We start from the raw sequence: 27584 nt of genomic DNA on the forward strand, positions 1-27584 counted from the left end.
CGCACACGAGGCTGTGAGCTGCACACGGAACACAGGGGCTGCGCTCACGACGACATGAAAAAATATACATTATATATAATACACCTGGGGCCCCTACAAGCCAGCCACAGCCGGGTCCTGTAGGAAGGGCAGGGGCCGTGGGACCTCAGGCAAGGAGAGGAGGGAAGGGGGCCAGGAGGAGAAGCAGGGATCCCCAGAAGGAAATGGAGAGAGGCGGGCTCATAAGAGAAGCAGGGAAGGCCCGGCTGGGGGTCTGGTGGGGGTCTCCGTGGACAGGAGAGTAGGCAAGGGCAGGGTACAGGGTTTCCTTCAGTCCGCCCTACAACCCATACAGCGCGTGGCCGGCATGGGGAGAGACAGACAGGGGTGAGCGAAGGGGCCGGCTGCCTGCCAGTCTCCCACCCCGGGGGTGGGGGGGGGCGGGGGGGAGGAGCCCAGAGGCTCGTAGGGGGGTGGGCTAGGGGAGAGGGGGAGGGGGTGGGCTCCGGTAGGGCCACGGGGTTCTGAGATTAAAGGATGACTCTTCCAAGAGCTGCTCCCTCTGGGTCTCTCTTCTCTCAGCGTGTCCTCCTCTCTCTTCGGGGGGGTGTCTGTCTCACCAGGGCGGAATCCTCTCTCTGTCTGGGGAGGGGTGGAGGCCTTAGTAGCGGTGAGGGGGGGTCTCGATGATGCGTCTCTCGTCGCTGCTGGGCGAGTCGGCTGCCTCGGAGTCGCTGCTGTCCTCGTCCTCCTGCTGGCTGCCCGCAGCGCCTGCCATGGAGGCCTGCCGGCCCTGGTAGGACTGGGGACGGCAGGGAGAGGGAGAGCTCAGCGGGAGTCCGCATGCTGGCAGTGCGCCCCAGCTGCGCCCCGACGCTGCCGACACGCCCCACCCCCCCGCGCACCTCCATGGGGTTCACGATAATGGTGAGAGCTGAGTCATCCCAGAAGAGGTCGGGATCCTTGGGGTCACTGGAGCCCCCCGGGGGCCCGCCGGCCCCCGAGACGCGGCGGTGCAGCGAGTGGATGCGCACGAGGCCCAGGACGACCATGAGCACCAGGAAGCCCACGCACACCACGATGATGAGGGTCGCAGCACTCGGGACCACTGCGGGGAGAGCCAGGCGCACCTGAGCACACTCCGCTCAGGGGCGGAGTCGGGGGCCTGGGCAGAGGGAGTCCCCGAGCAGAAGGCAGGGTCCATGATGGCCCAGAAGAGGGGTCTGCCCTGCAGAAGCTGGAGGAAAAGTAGAGCTCCCCCGGGGAAGGGCGGAGACGGGGAGGGACAGAGAGCCTGAGGGAGGGAGATCTGCAGAGGAGGCGAGGGCAGGGGGAAGAGAAGGGCTCCCAGCCCAACGCTGTCCTGAGCAGCCCTGTTCTCAGCGCACAGAGGGCAAGGCCTGGGCCCTGCCGGGTCCTTCTGCCTGTGCCTTCCCCAGGGACCACATAGTCCAGGAAGGAGGTCCCCAGAGCCCAGCGGGGAAAGGAGAGAGGCGGCCACACAGGCTTGACAGTGCAAGAGGAGAGAATGTTCTTTCTCCTGCATCGTAATAGGAGGAGCAAGCTCCAAGCGTGGCCTGGCACCCAAGCTGGGCACAGGTCCAGGGCACAGAGAGCAGCCCCTTCACGCGCCCACCTGGACAGAGCTCACCCCTGCTCAGTAACACCTCCCATCTCCCTGTGGGCTCGAGCCTCCTGGACACCTGGGGCCTCTGCTCCCCTTGGGGTACACCCACGTCCCCCTCGGCCCTGTCAAGCCTCTGGGCCCGCAGCCTCACTTTGAAGCCCGGGCTCAGGGGGCCGTGGACTCTGAAGGGCAGTGAGACGCAGAAGGGCGCGTGGACCCTCACTCGGACCTTAGAGCTGATGGCAGCAAAGCAGACGTACAGGCGCAGGTACGCGCCCAGGAAGAGCGTGTGGGCACCCAGCTGGACCGGGCTCACCGTGCCCCACACCTGCACCGGGCCTCTGCCGGCCTGCACAGCTGCCCACACCAGCCACCTGGAGACCTGCTCGCACGGCAGCATCAAAGGGACGCGCCTGAGGGTCTCCACCAAGGCACAGGAGAGCCACACGTGCAGTGCCACCCAGCTCCCCACCAGCTGGGCAGACCAGGAGAACCCCTGCAGGAAGGTGTAAACACCACAGACCTGGGCCCTGAGGGCCACAGAGCCAACAGCTGTGAGCACAGCCTTGCCCACCTCCTGTACACACACACACATGCACACACGCACACGAATTTACCCACAGCCTCTAAGGCTCACATGCTGAAAGACAGAGCAGAGCACAGGGAGCTCCCCACCCCTGCGGCACACCCATCCTCCGGCAGCACACACACGCTGCCACGCGCTCCAGAGCCACCCAGGTGTGGGAGCACCCCCTGCCTGAGTAGCCATACTACCCTCACCCCTCCCTGAGGCCGCCCTGACGGCGCTCCGCCAGGTCGGTCCCCAGCCTGACCTGACCCATAGCCCACCTGGGGCCAACGAGAGCTGACTCTGCTGAGCAGGCCAGGTGGGCTCCCGGGCACTGGCTCCGGGGAGAGACAGGCCTGGCTGGATGAGAATTTCTCAACTGTCTGGGGATGGGGGAAGAGACGGGGGAGGCAGAGTTGCCCTTTCTGCTCCTCTGTAGGCAACAGCCCCTCCCGCGTCTTCGTGTCAGTGGGCAAGATCCGAGGGCAGTGACCCCACCAGCAGAATGCCCCTCTAGCTAAGCCCAGGCTCTAGAAGGAGCAGAAACCCCTCCTCAGAGTGGAGGCCATAGCAGGGGGCACATAGCTCTAGGGGCACAGTGATGACGAGCCAAAGCTGCTGTTTTGTGTCTTAATCAAATGCATTTGCTCCTCTGAGCCCCTGGCCTGGTGAAGGAAGTGACAGGTTGACTGCCTGGAATAAGAAATGACCACAAGAAAGACAAAAGGCAGACCCTCTATCTGCAGGCAGACAAGTATGGCTAGTTTCTAATCAGCCAGGAGGCCAGGGAGATGGGAGGATTTTTAAATTAGTTACAGACAAAAATCAAGAGTTTAGGAAGTACCGTCAACCTTTCTTTCTACATTAGACCCAAGCAGTTGATTCTGGCCTTGAATGACCTCCAAGGACAACACGAAGGGGTGTTTCAGTTTTAGCCGGTGGCCCGTGTGAAACTCCTGGTTCCGTGTGATTGTGAGACAGGGTTGAAGCCCTGTCCACAGCCCCACGTGGAGCCCCCTTTCTGAAGAGCCTAGAGAGAAACGTCCTTCTGCTCTGGGTCCCCGGGCTGCTCCTGAAGCACTGGTTGGTCCCATCATAGGACTTTCCTAACTGCTCAGCTTCCCTTCTGCTTCAGCTACAAGGAAGCTCAGAGTCCAAATGCTGGCCATTCTAGCAACGTCACAGCATCTCACAGCAGGTATTTTATGAACTGACTTATCCCTTGGCTTCATCGTCTTCCTTCCTCATTGTCCTTTCCTCCTCGCTTCCAATTTCATTTTCTATTTGTATCCTATTGCACTGCAGGTCTTTCCGCAAAGTCTCGGATACATGTAGGTAACAAACCGGGAAATGGTTCCAAACTTGGCTGCACGTTGGAATCACCTGCGGATCTTTAAACTCCCCTGATACCTGGCCCCCGACCCCAGACCTTCTGATTGAACTGGTCTGGGTATGGCCTAGGCACCAAGCGTTTCTACTGTTCCCCAGGCGATTGTGATGTGCACCAACATTTGGGAAGACTGGATAAATGTTGTCTTCATCGCTCATCTTACCCTTCTCAGACAGCCTCATTCTCCCTAAACACAGCTCTCCCATACCACCCACCCACCCTCAGTTCTCAAACTCTCATTCTCCCTCACGTCCATCTACGCTTCTACCCTTCAAGGTCCAAGCTCAAGGTCTGAATGCACCACCGGACCTTCCCCGGCTGACTGTCCTGGTTCCCACTGATCTCTCTTTCCTCATGCACTTGGGAGCCTCAGAGAAATGAAGCCCCTGTCTCGTTGGAGGGAATTCTATCTCTTACTCTTTTGCATGGTCAGAGTAATTTGAAATTGCAAAACCACAATCCTGTAACTCCACTCTTGGGGCTGGGAGGGAGGGGAAAGGGAGAGAACACCTTGAAGAGTCAGGAAGGGCACATAGAACAGGTTTGATGAAATGGATCTCCTGATAAGCTCAGGAGATGTCAATCACCAGGGCCCTCAGGTGAACTATGAACTCTGTGTCCTACTCAGGCCAAAGTCAGGGGAAAAGGCAAAAGCAGGCTGCCGCTCTCAGGTGGGATCTCAGAGCAAGCAGAGAAAACAAGGGTGAGAGACTTACCGAGCCCAGCAGCAACGCCAACCTGGACGCGCCTTGAGCCTAATCTGAGTGGCAGAACCCAGTATCCAGCCCCGAAGAGGCTGAGTGGGATGATTCCCAGTGAAAGAACTGGAGGAAGAGCTAGGGAGTTGTGGCCCCAAAAGTCTATTTAACAAAAACAGGTTTAGTTCACTCACACACCTCGAAAGCTTCCTAGAACCTTTGCAACTTGGTTACGCCTTATACTCCCTCCTCACACCTACTTCCATCTGCTTTGCTGTAGGAATCACAGGAAGAACACTTAAAAAGGCGTCTGCAGTTGTTTTCAGAAAGAGCAAGGATGAAGGGAGCCAGCCCCAGGGAAAGGGAAACACAAGAGACAGTGCAGTGCTGGCCACTGTCCAAGGAGAGGAAAACAGACTGAACTACGGGGGTACCAGGGAGCTAGCCTCAGTCAAAGACATACTGGGAAGCCCTAAGGAGCTCCCCCAAATTAGGTGCAACTATAAAGTAACGAGACTTTTTTTTTTAAAGCATCAAACATAAATGGACAGGGTATAGAGGGTGATGGTTAGAGCACGGGCTCTGGAATCCTGCTGCCTGGATTCGAATCCTGGCTCCACCGTGTTTTAGCTGTGTGACCTTGGATAAGGTACTTAACCTCTCTGGGCCTCCATTTCTTTGCCTTCAGAGGGGATAATTCTAGTACCTATTCCATCTTTCGTCTGTAATGATTCACTGGGTTAATAGGTGTAAAGCCCACGGGCAGGGTGCCTGGCACACCGATGTGTTCATTATTCTTCCGATTACATGGTTGATGTGCGAGCTGTCCTTTCAGGGTAGGGTTCAGTGACCATGACCTCCCAAGAAAGCATTTTTGGAACTCTTTAGGGAATTGCCTTCAGAGCCTGAGATACGCCTTTTGACTTTTTAAAAAAGTGACAAATCTCTGCCCTTTGAGAGTTGGTTTTATGTGTACAAACACAGAGCCAACTCTGACAAAAGTGGATGCTGAAGTTGGGTAATACTGAACTGGGCCAAAGGCAAGGTGTGTACCAAAAGGAACAAAAATAAATGCATCTCATAAATTGACTTTGAAAGCAATTCTCAAAAGGGATTCCAAAAATCACTTCCAGCAACATCAGGATCATTGCAGTCTTTAACAATGGGGGAGAAGACTCATTTTATAATATTAGGTGTAAATATTAGGTTACAAAATAGTTTGATCCCAAGTTTGTTAAAAGAAAAAAAAATTACAGGCACAGACAAAAGTTGGCACATAATAATAACACCACATTAACAATGGCCAATTGTGGTGGAATTATGGCTGACTTTTCTCCCTTATACTTACAGTTTCCAGTTTTTCTATAATTAAGTAACTCTTAAATTGTGAATTAAAAACTGCATCACTAGTAAACAATCATGGCCAGGGAATGAGATTGCTTTGAAGGGCAGCGCTCCAGCTGGATGTAATACTTGGCGTGTTTGCATATTTTGTTTTAGAAACAGTCTTATATAGTTAGCACATAATTACACACGCAATAGCACCAACTTTCTCCTTGAGGATAGGAACTGTATCTATCCTATAAGTTTTGTATTCTTCATTGTATTGTGGACAGTGCTAGTACACAGTAGGTGCTTAATACATACTTGGTAGCTTCACTATTGAGGATCCCTAGGTCCAGGGCTAACTTGATATTGTTGGGGGAGGGCAGCAGGAACAACAAAGGCTAAACCCACACTGACCATGATCCCAGGCATGAGTGCCCCTGTGATGACCCAAGGCTCGGACTCTCCACTAGGCAAAGTGAATGATCTGGGGGATAAAGGGATTGGATCACAGCCGTCAACTAAGTCAAGTTCCACAGGGAACAGAATCCATGGCTCGACCCCGTTCCTCCTCCCACCCCACCCCCACGGCCCAGTGGTGGAGGGGAGGACGCTCGTGCCCACCCACTCCTTCCACCCACCCGCCCGGCTGGACCCACGCAGCCTTACGTACTGGAGTTCCGGTGGGAGCTGGCCAGGCTGTGTCCAGCCATCTCAGGTGGGGGCTGGTGACCTCGGTGCAGGAACTGCTGGGAGCTGAGCATGTGGCTGGGGTGAGTGACCCGGTTCACGCTGTGCAGGACGCTGACCTGGAGCGAGGGCAGGCTCAGTGGGCACGCTCGCTTCTCCCCGCCCCTCCTCCAGCCCCCGAGGGCCCAGCTCTCCCCCACTGCCCCCCAGCTTCCCCACCGGGGCCAGGAGTCCCCTGGGCTGCAATTTCCATCCCCACGCACCAGCAGGTTCAGTCCACCCCACCCCGGCTCCTCGCCAGCGGGGTTGGCTGTGGAAGGAAGGGGACTCTGGGTACCTCCACGACGAATTCATTGCTGGAGTAACGCCCATTCATTTCTGAGCAGGAAAGCCGGAACTTCCTGGCATAGAGGGCAGCCCCGCGTCGCAGCCGGTAACGAGCCAGTCTCAGGATCTCTTCATACACAGTGATGCCCTCCACCCCTGGCGACCAGGAGGCAGCTCAGGGCAGGAGCCAGCGAAGAGGCCTGGAGTCTCTCTCCCAGACTCCCACCAGCTGCCACCCCTCAACAGGGGTGCGACCCGAGTTCTCAGATGGAGAGACGCTCCCCTGCATCCCCACCAGCTCCGACTGACTGGGATAGAGTAACCGAGGCTCCATTTCTGCCTCCGCCCTCCCCTGAGAGCTGGGAGGAGGGATGGAGAGAAGGAAATAGGAACACCCTGCAGGACAGAGGGAGGTGGCAGCAGGGGGGAAACGGAGAGAGGATAACACAGAAGTTCTCGGTGAGGCTCTGGAAGGGAACGGAAACAGGAAGGAACTGACCGCCTCATCTTCTATTCTCCCTGATGGAGCATCCTTCAGAGAGGATGAGGCTTCCCTGGCAAGCTACCAACAAATCATTACCACCAGACGGTAAGAGATGAGCACTTGACTTAAAGCTGTGCTGTGTCCATGAGATTAGTGAGACGCAAGACAGAGAAGAGGGCGAGTACCAAATGGCTAGAGGATTAGAAAGCTACTCAGAGGACTTCCCTGGTGGCACAGTGGTTAAGAATCCGCCTGCCAATGCCGGGGACACGCTTCGATCCCTGGTCCGGGAAGATGCCACATGCCACAGAGCAACTAAGCCTGTGCGCCACAACTACTGAGCCTGCGCTCTAGAGCCCGCGAGCCACAGCTACTGAGCCCGTGTGCCACAACTACCAAAGCCCACGTGCCTACAGCCCGTGCTCCGCAACAAGAGAAGCCACCGCAGTGAGAAGCCTGCGCACCGCAACAAAGAGTAGCCCCCGCTCGCCACAACTAGAGAAAGCCCGTGCGCAGCAACAATGAAGACCCAATGCAGCCAAAAATAAATAAATAACTTTAAAAAAAAAAAAGAAAGCTATTCAGAGACTGAGCCAAAGAAGAGTGGAGACCAAAGTGGAGGTGAGCTGGGATGGAGAGAGAAGCTGGGAAAGAACCATCAGGAGCCCAAACCCCAGCCACCACCTCTAGGGACAATCCGAAAGCCAGAGGACATTCCAGGCAGGGAAGGTGCAAGGGGGCACTTGGCCACATCCCTGAGCCTGGAAGGAGGACCCTCTGAGTTTCCCAGAGACTTGACCATGGGGAGGGGCGCACCCAAGGAAAGAGGACAGGTTCTTGGGCCCCACTGACCGGCAATGGTGAGGTAGGCAGACGTGTTGGTGAGCTCCAAGCCTCGCTGCTGCAAGGACGCCACGTCCAAGAGCAGGCTTTCCCGCTCAGGGTCCAGGTCATCCCCCACCAGAGAAATCTCACAGCCATCCAGGTTGTGCACGATCTCATCCGACATGCGTGTGTCTGTCACTGGACAGGAGGCAGTCAGGATGTGGGTCAGAGCTGAAGGGCCCACCTCATGGCCACGCTTCCTCCCCTTCCGGGCTCATCCCCTGAGAGCTGCCAGCATCATTGTCAAAAACGTCACTACCCATCAACCTTCTGACACCCGGGGGTCTCCCGCTGGCTCTCGTTCCTAACAGTCAGTGGTTCTAGAAAAGTGAATGAGGGATGTTGTCGCTCTCATGGCCAGCCCCAGAGCTTCTCCTTCACTCTGGTTCCAGACACGGACCCCTTCTCTGGACACTATCACTCCTTGAGGTCACCCTTACCTGTGCCCTGCCAACTCTCGTCCTTTTTGGCCTCCACCTGGTGAGAAATGGAGCAAGTGATTTGAAGATCAGGGAACAAAGGGACCCCCTCGGGTCCCTCGAAGTCCACAGCTGGGAGGGCAAAATGAGCAGTGCCACTCAGCAGGATCTGAGGGGCATCAGGCTGGAGCACCACCACGTAGCCCTCCACGTCGGGGATGGAGACACAGGATTCTTCGCTGAAGCACCTATATGAGAAGAGGGAGAGAGGCAGCCTGTGACCCCATCATCCCCTCCCTTATAATCTATATTCTGACCCCCACTCTGGGCCTCCACCTCTACAGAGAGCACCCCGTGTCAGGGAGGGAAAGGGGAAGAAAGGGGGGATAGTGTCTCTGCACGACCATCACCCCCATAGCAAAGCTGGAGGGGGAGATACCCTTTCCAGGGAGGATACCACTGCAGGGAAGGGCCAGGGACAGAAGGTTAGGCAGCCCTGACCTATGGGGATGATGACATCACCAATGCCCTACCCCCAAGACCATGGAACATCTATCAAACAGTATTTTACAAACTGAACTTACAGAAATATATATACATACATAGTTCTTCACCCAAGATGTTAAAAAAAAAAAGTGTGTTTCAGTACAATATCTGGTAGATACGTGTCAAAAAATATTCCACAACAGGGCTTCCCTGGTGGCGCAGTGGTTGAGAGTCTGCCTGCCGATGCAGGGGACACGGGTTCGTGTCCTGGTCCGGGAAGATCCCACATGCCACGGAGCAGCTGGGCCCGTGAGTCATGGCCGCTGGGCCTGTGCATCCGGAGCCTGTGCTCCGCAATGAGAGAGGCCACAACAGTGAGAGGCCCGCGTACCGAAAAAAAAAGAAAAAAAAAAAAGAAAAAATATCCAACAACAAAAGTGGGGTGGGAGTGGGGAGCATATCAAAGAATGCCCTCCAAACTATAATTCAAAAAGGTACATATATCCCTATGCTCATAGCAGCACTACTCACAATAGCCAAGACATGGAAACAACCTGTCCATTGACAAATGAATGGATAAAGGAGATGTGGTACATATATACGATGGAATATTACTCAGCCATCAAAAAGAACAAAATAATGCCATTTGCAGCAACATGGCTACAACTAGAGATTATCCTACTAAGTGAAATAAGTCAGAAAGAGAAAGACGAATATCATATGATATCACTTATATGTGGACTCTAAAATACGACACGAACCTCTCTATGAAACAGAAACAGAATCACGGACGTAGAGCACAGACTGGTGGTTCCCAAGGGGGAGGGGGTTGGGGGAGGGATGGAGTGGGAGGCTGGGGTGAGCAGATGTAGGCTTTTATACATAGAATGGATAAACAACAAGGTCCTACTGTATAGCACAGGGAACTATATTCAATGTCCTATGATAAGTCATAATGGAAAAGAATATTAAAAAAGCACATATATGTATGTATAACTGGATCATGCTGTACAGCAGAAATTACAACAACACAGTGAACCAACTATACGTGAATTAAAAAAAAAAAAAAAGGATGTCCTCCTGCTTGGAGTGTCTCCAATTCATCCTCTCTAGTCTCAGAGAAACACATTTCAGTAGGTGAGCTAATCTGACCATCTTGGACCTGCATCCACCATCCCGTGAAGCCTTTCTGATCCTGGTACCAGACAAACCCTCCCTAGAGGACTGAGCCGGCCCAAACCAACAACAGCACAGCAGCTCGGGGAACACATTCCCAGGATTGCCTCCAGCCAATCAGTAATTCTCAGAGTGCTTGCTGCTCTGTGAAGCATTTTGTCCACATTGTTTCATTTAACCTTCCGTGGCTGCCGTTGCAATAGGGATAAGAAACCAAAGCTCTCGGGTCAAGCATCTTGGCCACATAAGAAATATGTGTCCCGGGCCAGGCTTGAACCCATTCTTCTCATTCCAAGTCCACGATTCTTCCACTAAACCACAGCCACCACGTGGGTTTGCATTAGTCGAATTTATTTGTAAACAAGTGCCCCCTTGGAAGTCCCTGCTGGTCCAGTGGTTAGGACGTGGCGCTTTCACTGCCCTGGACCCAGGTTCAAACCCTGGTCAAGGAACTAAGATCCTGCGAGGTGCACGGCATGGCCGAAAAAAAAAGGAAGTGGCCCTTGAACAAGCAGTCTTCACAGGGGAGGTGGTAATTCCAGAGCAGGGCCTGTGGTCCATACACCCGGGCTAACAGAAATGATTCTGTTGAAAGGACTATCACACACACTACCGAGCAGGCCCAGCTTGACTGCTGTAGCCAGAGGGAGAAGGTGTAACCTCAGCGGATACCATGAACGCAGAGCCCCTGAAGGTACCAGACCCACAGTCTGCTGAGCTCCTGTGCCAGAAGGAGCAGGACCTGAGACAGTCTGCACAGTCGTCCAGCGAGACCCGGATCAAAGCCTCCTGGAAAACAACCCCAGCTAACTCTGGAAGCACAGACTCCAACAGACACTCCCACTGTGATGGGTGATCCAAAGGGGACCCAAAAGGTACTAGGGGGCTGGTCCAGACCCGAAGGACACTAATGAACTGGTCAAGAGATTAGAAATGGCACGCAAACCTTAAAACAAGAGCCAACGTGGTCACCATCACACAAACCCACGAGAGTTCGGAGTGGGAGAGGTTGTTTCTGGCTAAGGATGGGAGTGGGGCATTTGGCAAGGGAGGGTAGGAATAATCAAGAGAAGTAGCAAGTGAGCTAGCCTTTGGAGGAGGGCAGAAAGTTGACCCTAGAGTGGAGGGTGAGGAATACACAAAGGGGAGTAGAGGAACGTGAGGCAGGAAACGCTGGGCCAGATGGTCATGGGCTTTGAGCGCAAGTTTTGTGCAGTGGGCAGGAGGGAACCATGGACGTCTTCTTCAGCAGGGAAGTGTGAGGGTGGACATTCTGATTTCAGATCACTAACCTAGCCTCTGGGTAGAAACTGAACTGAAGTTAGAATACTAGAGATAGTCCACTAGTTAGGAGGCTAGAGCAATAGGCCCGATGAGAGGTAATGAGAGCTGCTGGAGATGGAAAAAGAGGAGACAGATGCCAGACATGGGCGCAGAGCGGGATCTAGGTGACCTGGTAACCAATGGGGTGTGGAGGATAAAGACGGAGGAATCAAAGGCGATTCAGAAGCTGCAAGCCGGGGTAACTGCAAGGACAGAGACACCATTACAGAAGCAGAGAATTCAGGGGGAGGGGCTAGTTCAGGCATCGAAGTTCATTATTAAGCTTTAGCTCGTTTGTCTGAGGTGCTGGCAGAACTTCTAGATGGAACTTACAACAAGCAGGAAGAAATTCAAGAGCTACGGAAAGAGAACAAAGCTAGAGAAAAGGATGTGGTAGCCAGATGAGCTTTCCAAGAATCCAAGAGATTAAGAAACAACAACAACTTAGGGGAAACCTGCATTGACTGAATGGCTGCATAAATCTGGCTTTAAATGGACAGAGGTCCAAGCACTGAACACTGGAGGCTGGGGAAGCCACATGGACCAGGGCAAGGATGTGCATCACAGGAAGGAAGGCGCCGCTGGGTATCGGTCTCTCCCTGTTTCTCACACACACACACACACACACACACACACACACACACACACACACACCCCTCTCTATTTTCTCCTTCAACCTCAAGGAAGTGTTAGGGTAGCGCTAACCACATGGTAGCCCTAAAATGGAGAAATGAGACTTCTCTCTTTCTTAACCTCATAAAGGAAAAAGGCCCCTTCCCTCTACTGAAGGAGCAACGTCAGGTTCCCAGTCCTTGGATAAGCCTCTTCCCTGGGCGGGAAAGAGGTTGGAGGAATTCAAATAAGACAGTCAACAGAGAGGGTGTCAACTCCCCCCTTGTGGGGTTGCCCCATGCAGAGCTCCACGCTAAGCCGGAAGACGGAGCCCTCCCTCTGCCGTGACTCCTGAGCCTACGAAGGGGATGAAGCCATTCCTTGGTCCCTGAGGGATGAAGCCCTTCATACCTTCGTAGCTGGGTGAGAGCCCTCTAACAGCTAGAGTTCTGACTAGAACACGGTGGGGCGCATCCTCAGCGCAGATCTGCACCCACGTGACCTCATCTGCCGTGGCCTTCAGCTCCCCACCAGGACCACACCGTGGACCAGCAGCCCAATTCCCCAAAGCCCTGCCCCTGCCTTCCAAAGCTCTGGGAGGCCTGACAGTCACGCCCAGTCACTGTCCAGGGCTCAGAGCCCTCTCCTCTCCAAACCCACCCATGCCAGGATAGGGACAAGTCAGAGATGTTTCTCTTCAGATAGCTTTTGGAGAAACTGAGGCAGAGCAGGGGAGAAGGGAACACAGGAATCCTGACCCTTACATTATGTGATCCACCCACTGGATGGCAGTAGCTCCTAAAAACTGCCCCATCAACATAATACGGGGTGAAAATGCCTTCGTATAACAGTAGCCAGTGTTGACAGAACAGGCACTCCTCTGGGCATTTGATCTGGATGCTATCATTTACCCTCACAACACTTCCATGAGTTAGATTCTATTGTTATCCCTGCTCTATGGCATTTTCTCAGTGCTAAAAAGCTAGTAAGGGGCTTCCCTGGTGGCGGAGTGGTTAAGAATCCGCCTGCCAATGCCCGGGACACGGGTTCGAGCCCTGGTCTGGGAAGATCCCACATACCGCAGAACAACTAAGCCCGTGTACCACAACTACTGAGCCCACGAGCTACAGCTACTGAGCCCGCATGCCACAACTACTGAAGCCCACGCACCACAACTACTGAAGCCTGCGCGCCTAGAGCCCGTGCTCCACAACAAGAGAAGCCACTGCAATGAGAAGGCCGCGCACACCAACGAAGACCCAATGCGGCCAAAAATAAATAAATAAATTTATTTTTAAAAAGCTAGTAAGTAAAAGACTCTGTGTCCATAACTCTTAGGCTTTCATGACCTCTCAGTCTGTATTTTTAAATACCTAATATACTTAAACCTTGAAGTAATGCACAGTTTTTCATTTAAAGAATTCAGAATCCTTCACTTAGAACTCAAAAGTCAGCAAACTTTTTCTAGGAAGGGCCAGACGGTAAATATTTTCGACTTTTTGTACCAGTCTCTGTCCCAGCTACTCAGCCCTGCCATCATAGGGTGAAAGCAGCTCATTTCCATAAACAATATGCAAATGAGCAGCAGGCCAGATTTGCTCCTGGGGCCATCGGCTGCCAATCCCCAGACTTAGATCATCCTGTTTGATCTTGCAAGAGGTTGATTAATCAAGCAACTAGAGGTCTTTGCCCAAGGTCATCCAGAGAATTAGTACTGAGTCAGAATTAGTGTCAGGTCTCCCGGCTCCCAGTCCAGTACCCTCTTCTGTCCCACTTTACATATCAGCACAGAGACGCAGAGATTAAAACCCCCCAAATCCTGGCGGTGTGCTTCAGTGGGAAGAGTCATGAACCCTTTTTTGGAAAATCTGAGTCTGGTCCAGGCTCTTCTCCCGGCATTGCTGTGTCAATTGGGCAGGTCAGTTTTTCATCCCTGAAACGAGGGAGGTGTGCCTAGCCGTCGGTGGTGCCTAAGGCCAAGGAGTTCTGACACTGTCTGGCTCTGTTCCGTGACTTGCCCGCCCACCCAACACTCACTTGACGGCAGTAGTGAGGCGCAGGGGTCTGACGCCGGGCGTGGCAAAGCGCAGAGTGTTCATGTAAGCCACATGCTGCAGGGCATGGTTGAAGGTCTCCACATCGTCCCCCTCCAGGGTGAGCAGGGACTGCGAGGGGTTCACGTGGACCTGGGCCCCAGACACAGACAGGGCTGAGAGCACGACCAGAGGCGGGAGAGGAAGGGAGCAGAGGTGGGGGTGGGGAAGGGCGGGGTCAGGGGCCATGCCTGGAGGGAGGGGGCTAGAGGAAGGGGCGATACCTTCATGCCTTTGCCCAGGCTCTCGAAATCCCTATAGTCCAGCCCCTCCCGACATGCATAGAGGCACTCGATGACCTCACGGCTCTCCAGGCGACCTGAGCGCACGCTGAAACCAGCCAGGTAGCCGTGGAAGTAGTGGTGGATCGGCAAGGGGTCTCCTAGGGCAGGAACACAGGGGCGGACCAGAGGTGAGAGGAGGCGTAAGAAGAGGGGGCTGAGAGAAAGAGCAGCAGGCTGGAGAAGGGAGACGGGAAGGAGCCAGGTGGAAGCCAAAAGAAGAAAAGATTGATGAGCGGCAAGGGAGGCTAAGGGAACATGGGACAAGGCAGAGCGAGAATACAGAATAAAACCGGGGGTGGGCGGGGAGGGGCGGGGGGAGACGGAGGGCGAAAAATAGAAGCCACGGAAATGAGAAAAGCTTCCGGCAGAGGCAGAAAGAGAAGGAAAGCAGGACCAAAGGGAGGAAAGAGGAGACTCAAGGCAGAAAACGAGGAGAGTGCGCGAGGGGGTCTTCACGGTGCATGCGGGGAGCACCGGGAAGGATGCGCGTGAGCTTCAGGGATGCCCAGCTCTCCCGGCCGCGTGGCTGCCTCCTGCCCTCTGCGCTCTGCCACGCGGAAAGCCAGCACGAGAACCCTCGACTTCACTCCGTGGGCAGGAAAGGACACCGGCGCCCAGCCCGGCTCCATCTGGCCGCCCTCTCCCGGGCGAGCCCGCCTGGCTGCGATGCTCGGAGGCTCTGCCCCCTGGTGGTGGGCGAGGCGGTGAACGGTGAGGCCGGGTAGGGCCATGCGGACGCGGGAGCCGGAGCCGGACCCCTAAACTGAGATGCTAGCTCTCCGGCCTCCAGATCTCACACGCAAGTACCTGCTGTGGCGTCCGTACTGTTGTCGCCTCCCTTTTCCTTCTCTTTGTTCTTCTCCTCTGGGGGAGAAAAATTGCCAGTGAGCTCAGGGATGTGTGGCCAGATTGACAGAGAGGACGGGGAGGTCTTCCAGGCGTTGCCCCTGCCCGTGTAGGACTTGAACCTCTCTGCTGAATCCCAACCCTCCTTTTGTCATGTCTGAGATTATCTCAGGCCTCTGTTATAGACAAACTCCAAATATGCTGCTGAGGAAACACAAGGGCTCTGGTACAACACACACACACACACACACACACACACACACACACACACACACACACACAGAGATACACTATACACACAAACCAGATACACCACATACATACACCCACCACATATGCAAATACACCACACACACACACAAACACACCACATACACACCACACACACACACATACACACACACCCTCCCAGAAGGAAAAAATGAAAGAAACAGCTTAAAAGTTAGAAGGTTGCTGACTCTCTGCAGGGTTACTGTCCTCCAGCAGGAGAATGGGCTGTGGAATCATCATCACTGGGATGGAACAAAGTGGGAAGTGACTGAAGTTACAGAAAGAAAGATGCTGGTGTTGCCTGAGCAGGAAACTCCTCCAAGTCAGAGGTGATGACCAGTCCAACAGGAAGGACACCTGAGGGGCTGTGGTCTCCTCCCCAAGAGATCTTTCCCGGCCTCCCTGCCCAACTGCAGGGCGATGAGCTCATGAGGTCAGGCTGCCCTTTTGCTCCTCCATCAGCCGCGGGAGGCCCCAACCATTAGCGCCTCCATGGAGAAGCTCGGCGGGACTTACCAGCCCAGCAGGCCCCAATCATGAGCGCGGGCTCCCGTCGGGGTGGGTGGATGAGACCGTTGTCGTGGATGAGGGCAGGGTCGAAAGAGATGCCATCGGCATAGAGTGTGACCGTGGGGAACTCGAGGTTCAAAGCATAGTGGTGCCACTCGTCATCGCAGACCTGGGGGTGGGGAAGGGCAGGAACCTGTCAGTCACACCATCCCCAGGGAACGAACGCAAGGCACCGCCCCACCTCCTGGGAGGCAGGGCACAGTCCCTCGTAGTGCCTGTCCTATCAACAGGTCCTTCTGGTGAATTGCTGCCCACCCAGCTAAAGGAGTAATATCCTTGCCCAGAATCTATCAGGCTCCAACCTTGTACCTAAAATTCCACTCTGCAGGTAAACCTTTAAAAGCATCAACATTCCTAAGAGGAGTCCGTCAGCAGGTGCTGTCCATCCCGAGTCCAAACAGAACTAAAAGCTGTGGGTTTCTGTGCCGTTTTCTCCATCTCCATTGCCACCCAATCATTCAAGTCCCCAGTCTCTCTCTGTTACAACAGTCTCGTCTGAGCACTTACACTCTTAGGTGTCTCCGAGACCTTCCTCCCATAGCTGCCAAAGGGATCTTCTTCTTTTTTTTTTTTAATCTTTAAATCACTACTGAATTTAATGTTGTCAAACTTAGTATTCATTAACAACTCATCACATGTGAAAAGATTGGATTCTCCTCACTTCACAAATGTTCCCAAATATAAATGACAATTGTTGAAAAATCATAGCTAATTGCAAATTAAATAAATTACTTGTAACCAAATCTTTTCTGAAGCAAAATTAGAAAAATCCTTCCTATTTTTGCAACAAAAAAAAAATTTTTTTTTTTTGGCTGCGTTGGGTCTTTGTTGCTGCGTGCAGGCTTTCTCTAGTTGCGGCGAGCGGGGGCTACTTTTCGTTGTAGTGCGTGGGCTTATTGCGGTGGCTTCTCTTGTTGCGGAGCACCGGCTCTAGGCGCGTGAGCTTCACTCGTTGCAGCTCGCGGACTCAGTAGGTGTGGCTCGCGGGCTCTAGAGCACAGGCTCAGTAGTTGTGGCACACGGGCTTAATTGCTCTGCGGCATGTGGGATCTTCCCAGACCAGGGATCGAACCCTTAGTCCCCTGCATTGGCAGGCAGATTCTTAACCACCACGCCACCAGGGAAACCCCAAAAATTTATAGTTAATTTGAGAAATACATCCCAAATTTGGTGGAGGAGCACCTTCAAAATTTAAGATTTTTTTTTTTAATTGGAGTGTAGTTGATTTACAATGTTGTGTTAGTTTCAGGTGTACAGCGAAGTGAATCAGTTATACATATACATATACAAAGGGATCTTCTTACAATGTAAATCTGATCAGGTCACGTCCCTGCTGTAAACCCTTCAAAAGACTTATAGGACAAAATCCAAATGACCCCAACTAACAAAGTCCACCGTATACCTGATTACTGTCCAGCTCTCCAACCTCAAATCCAGTCTCTGCCCTTGTTCACTGTGCTCTAACTCCCTGGTCCTCTTTCCGTGCTTGCAACATGTTGATCCCTTTCCTGCCTCAGGGCCTTTGCATCTGCTCTTCCCTCTGCCTGGAACTCTCTCTCACAGCTCTGTCTCATCCTTCAGGATGAGCTTACATTTCACTTCTATCAGACCTTCCCTGAGCAACCAATCTAAAGTGAGTTCCCTTCTCCTTGCCTCCTATTCTCTACCTCAGTCCCTTGCTTCTTCTTTCACAGCATTTATCACAATTTATCATGTTTATATGTCTGCTTACTTTTTAAAAATCTATCTCCTCAACTAAAATGTAAGCTCCATGAAGGCAGAGATTTTGTTCCATCTTAGACCCCATTGTATCCCCAGAACCTAGTAGAATGGCAGGGAATTGGTATTTACTAAATCTTTGTTGAATAAATAAGGGTAAATAAAAGAAAACTAGAAAGAGGAATGTTACCAGTATTAGCAACGTGGGAGAAAGATCCAGAAGAAGCAAATGGCAGAATATCTCTTTAGAAGAGTGCCACAACAGGACAGGAATAAAGATGCAGCCATAGAGAAGAGACTTGAAGACACAGGGAGGGGGAAGTGTAAGCTGGGACAAAGTGAGAGAGGGACATGGACATATATCCACTACCATATGTAAAATAGATAGCTAGCGGGCAGCAGTCACATAGCACAGGGAGATCAGCTCGGTGCTTTGTGACCACCTAGAGGGGTGAGATAGGGAGGGTGGGAGGGAGGGAGACGCAAGAGGGAGGAGATATGGGGACATATGTATATGTATAGCTGATTCACTTTGTTATAAAGCAGAAACTAACACACCATTGTAAAGCAATTATACTCCAATAAAGATGTTAAAAAAGATAAAAAATAAATTAAAAAATAAAAAAAGAGTGCCACAGAAAAGCAGCCTTTGGAGGCAGCCCTCAATTATCCAGTTTGTGGGTTTTCGTTCCCCTTTTTCTCTCTCTTCCACTTCCTGCCTTTTTTCAGCCATTTGCTTACTCAGCCACTCCACCGGGGCTTACAAGAAAAACAGAAGGAGATGGAAACACAGCTCATCCCCACGGTCCCTGTGGTCAGCTTGGGGAACGAATAAAGAAGAGGCTGCAACTCTTGGCTCAAGAGACTTTTCTTTTCTTTTTTTCTTCTTTTTTGCCCATTTTTATTTATCCCTCATAACCATGAAATAGTGAGATTTATATACATATATATATATGTGCATGGATATATAAATATACAAACACACACACACACACATATATATACTGCTTTTTAGTCTATAAAGGTCTATTACATCATTTAATCCTACAACAACCCTGGGATATAGAATTCTTATTATCCTCAACTCATAGGTAAAAAAAAAACTGAGTTGTAAACATATTAACCAAGATTTCATGGCTAGGAAGTTCCCCTAGCGGGACTCAAACCTAATCTATGTACCTCAGATTACTTATTTCCTCAATTACAGCATGCTAACTGCTTGAGAGTCAGGCATCTGCACTGGTAAGGTTCTAGATAAGAAACAGATGAAAGAAAACAAGAGGGGAAAGATGGTTGGTCGGGTTTGGTGTTCGAAGTAATTTGTTCCCTACTTCCTTTTAATCCAGGAGTGCTTTCTGCAAGAGACAAGCCTTGGAAAAAGAGAACAAGAAAACGGAGCCAGGGCGGGGGGCAGGGAGGTGTAAAAATAGTCAGGAACTGAAAGTGGAGATTGAAAGAAGGGACACAGGGCAACCCAGAAAATGCCCACCCCTGCCCTAGGACCTCCTCGCCTGAAAGCAAGTTACATCCACCCAGCTTTCCCAGGAGCCTGGCTCCGGCCTCACCTGCTCCAGCTTCCAGAGGAACTTGACTGGCCGGGCACTCTCCAGCAGAGGCCAGTAGAGGAAGGCAATTCTGCAGCCGTGGACGGTCAGCGAGTAGTGAGAGAAGCCGTCCTCTGAGGGCAGAGGATGGGGACAGAGGTCAAACACAAAGCATGGGCAAAAACAGCTTCAAAGCACCAGGAGGGAGGGGATGCCGGATTCTCTTCATCCCTTCATTTTCTCTCTCTCTCTCTCTCTCTCTCTCTCTCTCACACACACACACACACACACACACAGAGTCCAGTGTCGGGCTTCTCTTGGGCACTCTGACTGGCTGAGGGGGGACACTGGCCAGCCTGCCCCCACTCAGATCTTTACCGGTCCTTTGGTTAATACAAACTTCATGGGCAACACTCCTTTTCAGGTCAAGAGAGATGAGCTCCGAGAAGAGGCAGAAATGAAAGAGGATGTGAAGGCTGAGCCCCTCAAGAGGGCTTGCTGCTGCCACAGAGGGCAGAGGGGTCCTGGGGGCTGGAGCCCACTAGCCCTTCAAGAAGGAGGATGGGGTGGTGGAAGAGGAAGAATGGGTACAGCATTACTCAGGCTGGGACGGGGGGCTTTAAGGGGAGCAGGTCTGGGGGGCCGTCTGCTACACGTGGATGCAGCGTGATGAGGCAGCTGCAGATGAGAAGGGCGATGAGGGTTCCATCACTCTGAGAGCAGTAGGATCCCAGCTTGTCACGCTGGGAGTAAATCACAGCAATACGAAACCTAGCACTGCTCTCTGACAGATGAAGAGAGAGGAGTGACGCGTCCACAGTCACAGACTGGACGGTGACAGAGGCAGGACAAGAAGCCAGTCTCGCCACACGCAGACGGGTGCCCTAGGGAAGGCTCACCGTTTGGGACAGTGTTACACACGATGGTTTCCTCTTCCTTCTTGCCCTTGCTGGGGGTTACACCGTGCTTCATCCACAAGGACAGGGTAAAATGGTCACTGAGGCTGTCCTGGGGCCCGGAGCCCAGCCCAGCGGTGCCACCCAGTGGCACCTGCACAGCTTGGGTGCCGTTGAACCAGTAGATAAGGCTGCTGTCCTGGCTGTAGTGCACCGAGAGGCCCGCTGTCCAGTTGGCATTGGGGCCGGGCATGGGCAGCAGATCCACCTCCCCAGGGGCCGCGCCTGCCGGAGCCCCAAAAGGCACAGGTGTCAGAGCGGAGAGGCAGCAGATGGGGAACAGGATATGCAGGCAGGGAGAGAGGGACAAGGAAAGATTTCCCACAGCTACGCTCACCGCCTCTTCTGGCCTTTCAGAGATGAGAAAGGAATGGCTAGGAATAGCTCTCCAGTGACCTCAACTCCAACTCGTCATCTCTCCCTGCCATTGTCCCATAATGTATCTGGTGCCTCTCTTGGGCCACAATTATGCATCTTTGCCACCCACATATTTATGTGCTCTTTGGACCACAAGAGATAGCCGCATGCCGGCAGATATATACATCTATGGATGGGCAAAGGAAGATGTAAGACAGATTCAGTATTTCTGTTTTTGGTTTTGGCCATAACGCACGGCTTGCAGGACCTTAGTTCCCGGATCAGGGATGGAACCTGCCCCCTCTGCAATGCAAGCGCAGAGTCCTACCCACTGGACCGCCAGGGAATTCCCAAGACAGATTATTAAGAAAGAGGCAGAGGAGTTTCAGGCAGAGGCTGGGGGTAGGGGGCACAGGGGACAGGCCCGGGGAGCCAAGGGGAGCACACCCACCACAGAGTTTCCTCAGTGCCCGCTCTGAGTAGTTGTCACGGTCACAGCCCTTGGCCACATGGTTGGTCTGCAGCTCTATGGTGGCCTGAATGTTCCAGAGAGGTTCATCACAGGTCTCCAGGCGGATACCAGGGAACAAAGCCAAGCTCCCAGCGCCTGGTGCATATTCAATCCTTTTGTTCCAGCCTGCAGGGGTGAGAGGGAGCTGGCAGTGGAGATGGAGATGGGCAAGGCAGCCCCTCCTATCCATTCTGCTCCGGCCACATCCACGGACAGTCTCGGGCTCCTACGAAAATAGCCAGCCAGGGTAGGCAGCTACAAGCCTTCCCCAAATATCCCTCCCCTGACTCCTAGCCTAACCCCTGTGGTTGTCAGAAGGGATGCAAAGGGACACCAAGGTGAAAGATGGGTTACAAGACAGGTCCCAGAGCAGAGCTCCTCACCTTGCCAGCTGGGTTTACAGGTGGGCTTCACCTGGATCTCCACCTCAGCGTCATCCACTGCCCGCTTCTTCCCGCAGTCATAAGCCGTCACGGTAAACTTGTAGAGCTTCTCGCCACTGTACTGCAGCTTCTCCGTGTTCTCAATGTTCCCTGGGGTGGGGGTGGGGGATGGAGAGGGTCAGGCGCACTAGAGAAAGTCTGGGGAGGACTTGTGAGCCAATAGGGCAGCAGGTGAATTAGACAGCGGGAAGCTGGGAGGAAGGAATCTAGGGAAGGAGGCTCCACATCTGGGAAGGAGGGTGAGGAATGAGGATGTGAGGGACAGAAGTGGAGGGCACAGCCCCGAGATGTCCTGAGGGACGCGGGCGCCCAGGGCGGAGCAGCTGGGGTGGCAGGCGCTCACCGTCGTTGTCGATGAGGAAGGGGGTGTTGGGTGTGAGAATCTCGTAGTAGCAGATCTGGCTGTACTGGGGGGAGCAGTCGCCATCGATGGCCTCCACCCGCAGGATGCGGTCGTACAGCTTCCCCTCGGTCACGGCCGCGCGGTACAGCCGCTCCACAAACACTGGGGCAAACTCATTCACGTCATTGACCCGCACGTGCACGGTGGCCCTGCAGGTGCCAGAGCGGGAGGAGGACGAGGAAAAGTCAGCCACAACTAGGAGTCCAGACAGGGAAGCAGAGCAGGCAGGACCAGCAGGTCCTGGAGCCCGGGGCAGTGGGCACGCTCATCCCCCCAGCCAGGGCACCAGGCACAGCGAGGGACAGGCACCACCGGGGAAAGGGTGACTGATGTACGGGGTGAGGAACGACCCCAGGGGATACCAGCGGCCGATTTTGATGACTTCCATACAGAATGCTATAGGTTGGGGACAGCCACGCAAGACAGAGGATTCTGTGTCCAGCCGGTTGTTCCTTCATGAGAGTCAAATCCAATGGGATAATCAAGGAAGATGCAGGGGCTTCCCTGGTGGCGCAGTGGTTAAGAATCCGACTGCCAATGCAGGGGACACGGGTTCGAGCCCTGGTCCGGGAAGATCCCACGTGCCGCGGAGCAACTAAGCCCGTGTGCCACAACTACTGAGCCTGCGCTCTAGAGCCTGGGCGCCACAACTACTGAAGCCCAGGTGCCTAGACCCCATGCTCCACAACGAGAAGCCACCGTGATGAGAAGCCAGCGCACCACAACGAAGAGTAGACCCCGCTCGCCGCAACTAGAGAAAGCCCGCGCGCAGCAAACAAGACCCAACGCAGCCAAAAAATAAATAAATAAATAAACCTTCTTAAAGAAAGAAAGGAAGATGCAGAATAAAAACCAAATTAAAAGCAAACACATTCAGGGAAGTGGCATTTGTACCAGAGTCACAAGTCATCTGACGTGTGCAGTGAGCAAGCCGGCCGTGCCCCCTCCCCCGCTCAGGCCCCCGCGGGGCAAGCAGAGGTTGGGGAGGGGCTAAGCCCTTCATGCGGAGCCCTGCCCCCAGCCCAGATCCTGGCACCCAGGGCCCAGAGGCAAGGGTTCTGTCTCTAAATGGGAAACTGAGTCATCACAAGGCGTGGTTTATCTCTAGTGCCTCGTAGTGGCCCAGGAGTCCTGACTGCCCATCTTGCTCCCATTCTCGAAGGAGAAGTGAGCTGGGAACAGGTGTCGGAGCCCTGGGCCCCGCCTTCTGCCCGCCGCAGCCATCTCCTGCCCACCCTCGCCCGCTGCCGTGTGTGCGCATGCTCTGTGTGTGGGTGTGGCACACGCTGCAGGCGGCTGGACGGTCGGAAGGCAGGTGGGTGTGCGCTGACTGTACCGTCCTCTTCCTCGTTCTCTCAGCATCCTGACTCCGGGTACTGAGCCCTTTCAGTGTCAGGCACTGCAGCGCCTGCTTTTTACACAAACCATCTCCTTTCATCTCCACAGTAACCTGAAGAAGTAGGCATCACCATCACCCCATTTTACAGACAAGGGAAAGCAAACCCAGAAAGGCTAAGAAGTTGCCCAAGGTCACAAGAGGCAGAGCCAAGATTAGATCCCACTAGTTCTACCACGTGCTTCTGTCCCCTTGGCTGAAGGCTCCTGGACGACAAGGCCCCGTCCCTAAACCCCAGGAGCAGAGAGGGGAGGGGGCAGATAGTCAGTGACGGCGAGGACAGAGGATGGTGAGGGGCCTGGGAGGAGGTGGGGGGCCTGCAGCAGAGGGCAGGAGACAGGAGCGTCCTCACTTGTGGGACTTCTTGGTGTTAGCCCCGTCGGGGCCCTCGCCGCAGTCATAGGCCTGGATGGTGAAGGTGTGTTCCTTCTGGGCCTCGCAGTCCACGGGTTCCTTAGCCCGGATCAGCCCTTCTCCTGTCGCCTTGTCCAGGATCACGGCCTCAAAGGGCACCCCAGACCCATGGAGCCGGAAGCCACAGATCTCGCCTGGCCAGAGGGGGAGGGAAGGACGCAGCTCCTGCACCACCTCCAGGGTCTCCTTCCCACACTCGCCAACCCCCCTCAGGCTCCCACTTCACCTCTCCTTCCAAACCCCTGTCCCTTCTCTTGCACATGGAAAAGCATTCATTATCAGACAATCAGCTCCGACACCAGCTTCCCTGAGCGGCAACCTCTCAGAGCGCCCAGGTCTGAGACCTGGCAAAGTCTGACTGCGTTGACCCCCACCTGCCCACGTCCTCCTCTCCGGCCCCCTTTATTTTACCACCGTTCCTCGCTGTGGCCCGTTTCCTCCTAGTCTACTTCTTCCTCTTCCCCCACGTCCTCACTGCTCTCCCTCCCAGGACCTCCCCTCTCCTCCCTTGCCCCTGCCCTCCCACCCACTTCTCTCTATCCTACCCGCCCTCCTCTGCCCCAACCCCACTTACCTGCATAGCGCAGGGGGGCGTCCTTGTCCAAAGCAAAGAGTGGTGGGTTCAGCAGAACAGTGTTGTCGTTCTCCATGACGATGCCCTGGTATTCCGCCTCGATCCATGGCTTGTGCTTGTTGGCTGCCCCGCCCCCAGGGAGAGGAAAGGAAGCACCTGTGAGCTGGCCCTCCACCTCCAGACAACACACTCCAGCATCACCACCCTGTCCAGCCCCTGCAGAAGCACCTGCAGGAGAAAGGACTGAGGACAAGAAATCAGCCATGAAGGGAGTCAGAGGGTCTGCGGGAGGTCCCAAGATAGACAGTTTCCATGGCCACAGCCTGCCCTGGGGGGAGGGGGACTGCCATGTCCCCTGGGAAACCTGGTCAGAAGGTGGAGACTTTCTTTAGGGATTTCAAGAGCTAGAGTGTGGACACCGGGCCTTCAGGGAGCAGTGGTGGGCCATCAGAAGGCCCTGGAAAAGGGAAGAGATAGATTAAGGGCAGAGTTGAGGTTAGGAAAAGCAGACTAGAAGCTTCCTGAGATCCTGATTGTTTATCATCTCCACCACCACCACCCCATTTCAATCTTGATCCCTTCTTCTCCCGGCCAAGCCCCATCTTAAGGCCATTCTCCCAGAGGAGAGGGAAGAGGAGAAAAGAGAGAAGGGAAAATATATAGGACAGAGGGAGGAGGACAGAGAGAGGCAGGGATGGAGCAGAGGAATCAATGCTGAACGGCTGGGCCCAGCAGAGCCGACATCCTCAGGGATTATCGAAATGGCCTAGAAACACGACAAATCCTCTCCCTGCTTCTCACCCTCACACCCAGAGAACACACTCATAACCAACACGGTCCTATGTCCCCCAGAAGGCCACCCAACCCCACACTCCCTGAGCCCCACTCTTATACAGACTCATGGCTGAGTCCTAATTCTCGCCTACCCCACCCCTCTTCCCTTCAGCCACCAGCCGATCCACAATGGATGTGGGACTCACTCAGCCTCCAGATCTCCCCATCTGCTACCAGACTCAACTCAATCACGTCTCCTCCCCAGGACCAATCTCCCACCAGCCTGGTGAGGGGCTCCCTTCCCCTCACCAACGCCAACCTCCACGGCCTGCTCTATTGGATCCCATCAAGCCAACCCCTAAGCTCCCAGAGCACATCCACGATGGCCCATCAGCGAGAGGAAGAGGAAGACATATCATCAGAGGGAAACTGAGTCTCCAAAAGGAAAGTCATCCCCAGTATGTCATGGTGAGCAAGCAATCCTGATTTCCATTCTTTCTTCCAGTGACATCCCCCAAAGCCTTCTGGTATCTGAATGCCGGCCCCTTCCTCGCGGAGGACCCACCATGACCCCCTTCTCTAGTGGCAGAGGAGAAAGCCACAAGATGGTGCCCAGAAGCCAACACAGGAAGTGGCAGGAGGCTCGGAAGCCGGCTGAGGTCAGAGACTGAGCCGAGGATGGAGGGGCTGCGCACAGCTCACGCCCCACCCCACCCTTCTGCTGCCTTCCTCTCGGCCCCCGACTCTCTCCTTGTGTCCATCTCCTCTCACTGACTCCTGGGCTCCCTGTCTTTTCCCTCCTGGACTCTCCCCTCCCCCTCTCCTCACCTGTTCTTCCTGATTTCCCTTTCATTCCTCTCTCTCTCTCTTTTTTTTTTTTTTTGGCCTCCACCTTGACCCTGGTCCACCCCCTTCTCATCCCCTCCCACACCTCATCTCCCTTCTCCTTCTCCCTTCCCCTCTCACCACTCAATTAACACTCCCAGACACCCACCTCTGCCCTTCCCTGCCCATCTCCACCTACTTGAGCCCTCGGCCCCCACCCCCTCCCTCCCTCCTGGTCCCTCGGACGGCCTCACCCAGCTGAATTTATCTGCTGTCTGCAGAGAGGGCAGCTCTGGTAACCCTCGGCCCAGCTGCATGCAGACGGAAGGTTACGGATGCAGAGGAACACGCCAAAACATACGTGCTCCGAATCGCTGAGCTGCAGGGAACAGTTTCTCCCCAGGATGGATGGAGAGGAACCAGATGGATGTGCTACACACCCTCAGCCCCGGCACACCCCGGTGAAAACGGAGACCCGCCCAGAGATGTGTATCGCCCCTCAGGGGCAAGTCCTTCTGAGACCTGACATAGCTCCAGGAGGGAGAAATTGGGGGAGGGGGAGAGAGAGAGCCCAGGATGGGAATGGGGACCAAATGGGAGCAAGAGAAGCACATGGGTAGAGATGGACCAGAGAGGAGGATGTGGGAAGGGGGATGCGAGGGAGAAGAGAAGGGGGCAGGTCTGAGAAAACGGATGGGAAGGGAGGTGGTCTGAAGAACCACCTGTCATGGGCCAGGGAGCCTTAAGGGCTCCTGCCCACCCCGCCCTGCCTGAGACCCCTCCTTCAGTGCCCCCGCCCCCCGCCTCACTCACCTTTGTTGCAGGAGCTGGAGGGGAGCCGGGAGCCGAGCAAGAGGAACAACAGCAGGAGGGTCATGGTGTGGCGCGGGCAGCGCCGGGCCCCGATCGCTCTCCCCCGGGAGCCTCAAGCCCGCGTATTCCACCTTGGGGGAGGGATGCAGGGGCTCTCCAAGGAGGGGAGGGAAGAGAGCAGGCAGCAGGGCAGAGACGGAAAGGAGCCTGCCGCCCACCCTAGTCCATAGAGCAGACCTGAGCAGCCCCCCAACCTGGGCGGCTGAGGTGGGGGACTGGCAGTGGCTTCTTCTCCTTCGCTCTGGAGCCCCGCGTCCTGGCTCTTTCTCTCATGCCCACCCCATCCCCGCTACTGCAGGATGACGTCAGCACGGCCAGGCGAGGATTGATGGGGCCGCTGGCCAATCGGGTGACTGATGGGGGGGCAGGTGCTGCGGGGGGGTGGGGGTGGGAACCAATGGAACCGGAGAGCAGGGTTGGGAGAAGGTGTTAGGGCTTTTTCCCCTGACTGCAATCTGGGGGGGCAAGGGAACTGCGGGGGCTGGGGAGGAAGCTGGAAAGCCGTAGAGGGGGTGGGAAAAAAGAAGGCCATGGGGAGAATGAAGAAGCGAGATGCCCGGGGGTGGGGAGAGGAGACGTCAACGGAGACCTGAGGGAGGCGAGGAGGGACAGCATCCACGTCACCCCACCACCACCATCACCAACTCTGCATTAACCTCTTTTCACAGCTCATTCCATCAGCAAGTCCCTGCTGGGTGCCTCCTGGGACCTCGCAGTCAAACCCACCACCTGACCCCGACCT

The 27584-nt window shown here is 54.4% G+C and overlaps 1 protein-coding gene across 1 annotated transcript; it reads right to left on the reverse strand.

Moving 5' to 3' along the window:
* Window positions 1–640: 640 nt before the first annotated feature.
* On the reverse strand, window positions 641–27118 carry CLSTN3 (calsyntenin 3; the record flags this gene model as incomplete). The annotated part of the gene is made up of 18 exons (XM_079937765.1): window positions 26783–27118; window positions 24371–24493; window positions 23735–23930; window positions 21927–22135; window positions 21524–21673; window positions 21081–21266; window positions 20216–20497; window positions 19338–19450; window positions 16000–16162; window positions 15175–15231; window positions 14308–14465; window positions 14028–14176; window positions 8415–8641; window positions 7942–8112; window positions 6616–6761; window positions 6262–6397; window positions 885–1087; window positions 641–781 (listed from the first exon to the last, which is right to left on the reverse strand). Exons 1-18 carry the CDS (start codon window positions 26844–26846, stop codon window positions 641–643), a joined length of 2874 nt encoding a protein of 957 aa, XP_079793891.1. The 5' UTR covers window positions 26847–27118.
* Window positions 27119–27584: the final 466 nt, after the last annotated feature.

This window comes from Stenella coeruleoalba, assembly GCF_951394435.1.
Source record: "Stenella coeruleoalba genome assembly, chromosome: 11".
NCBI lineage: Eukaryota > Metazoa > Chordata > Mammalia > Artiodactyla > Delphinidae > Stenella > Stenella coeruleoalba.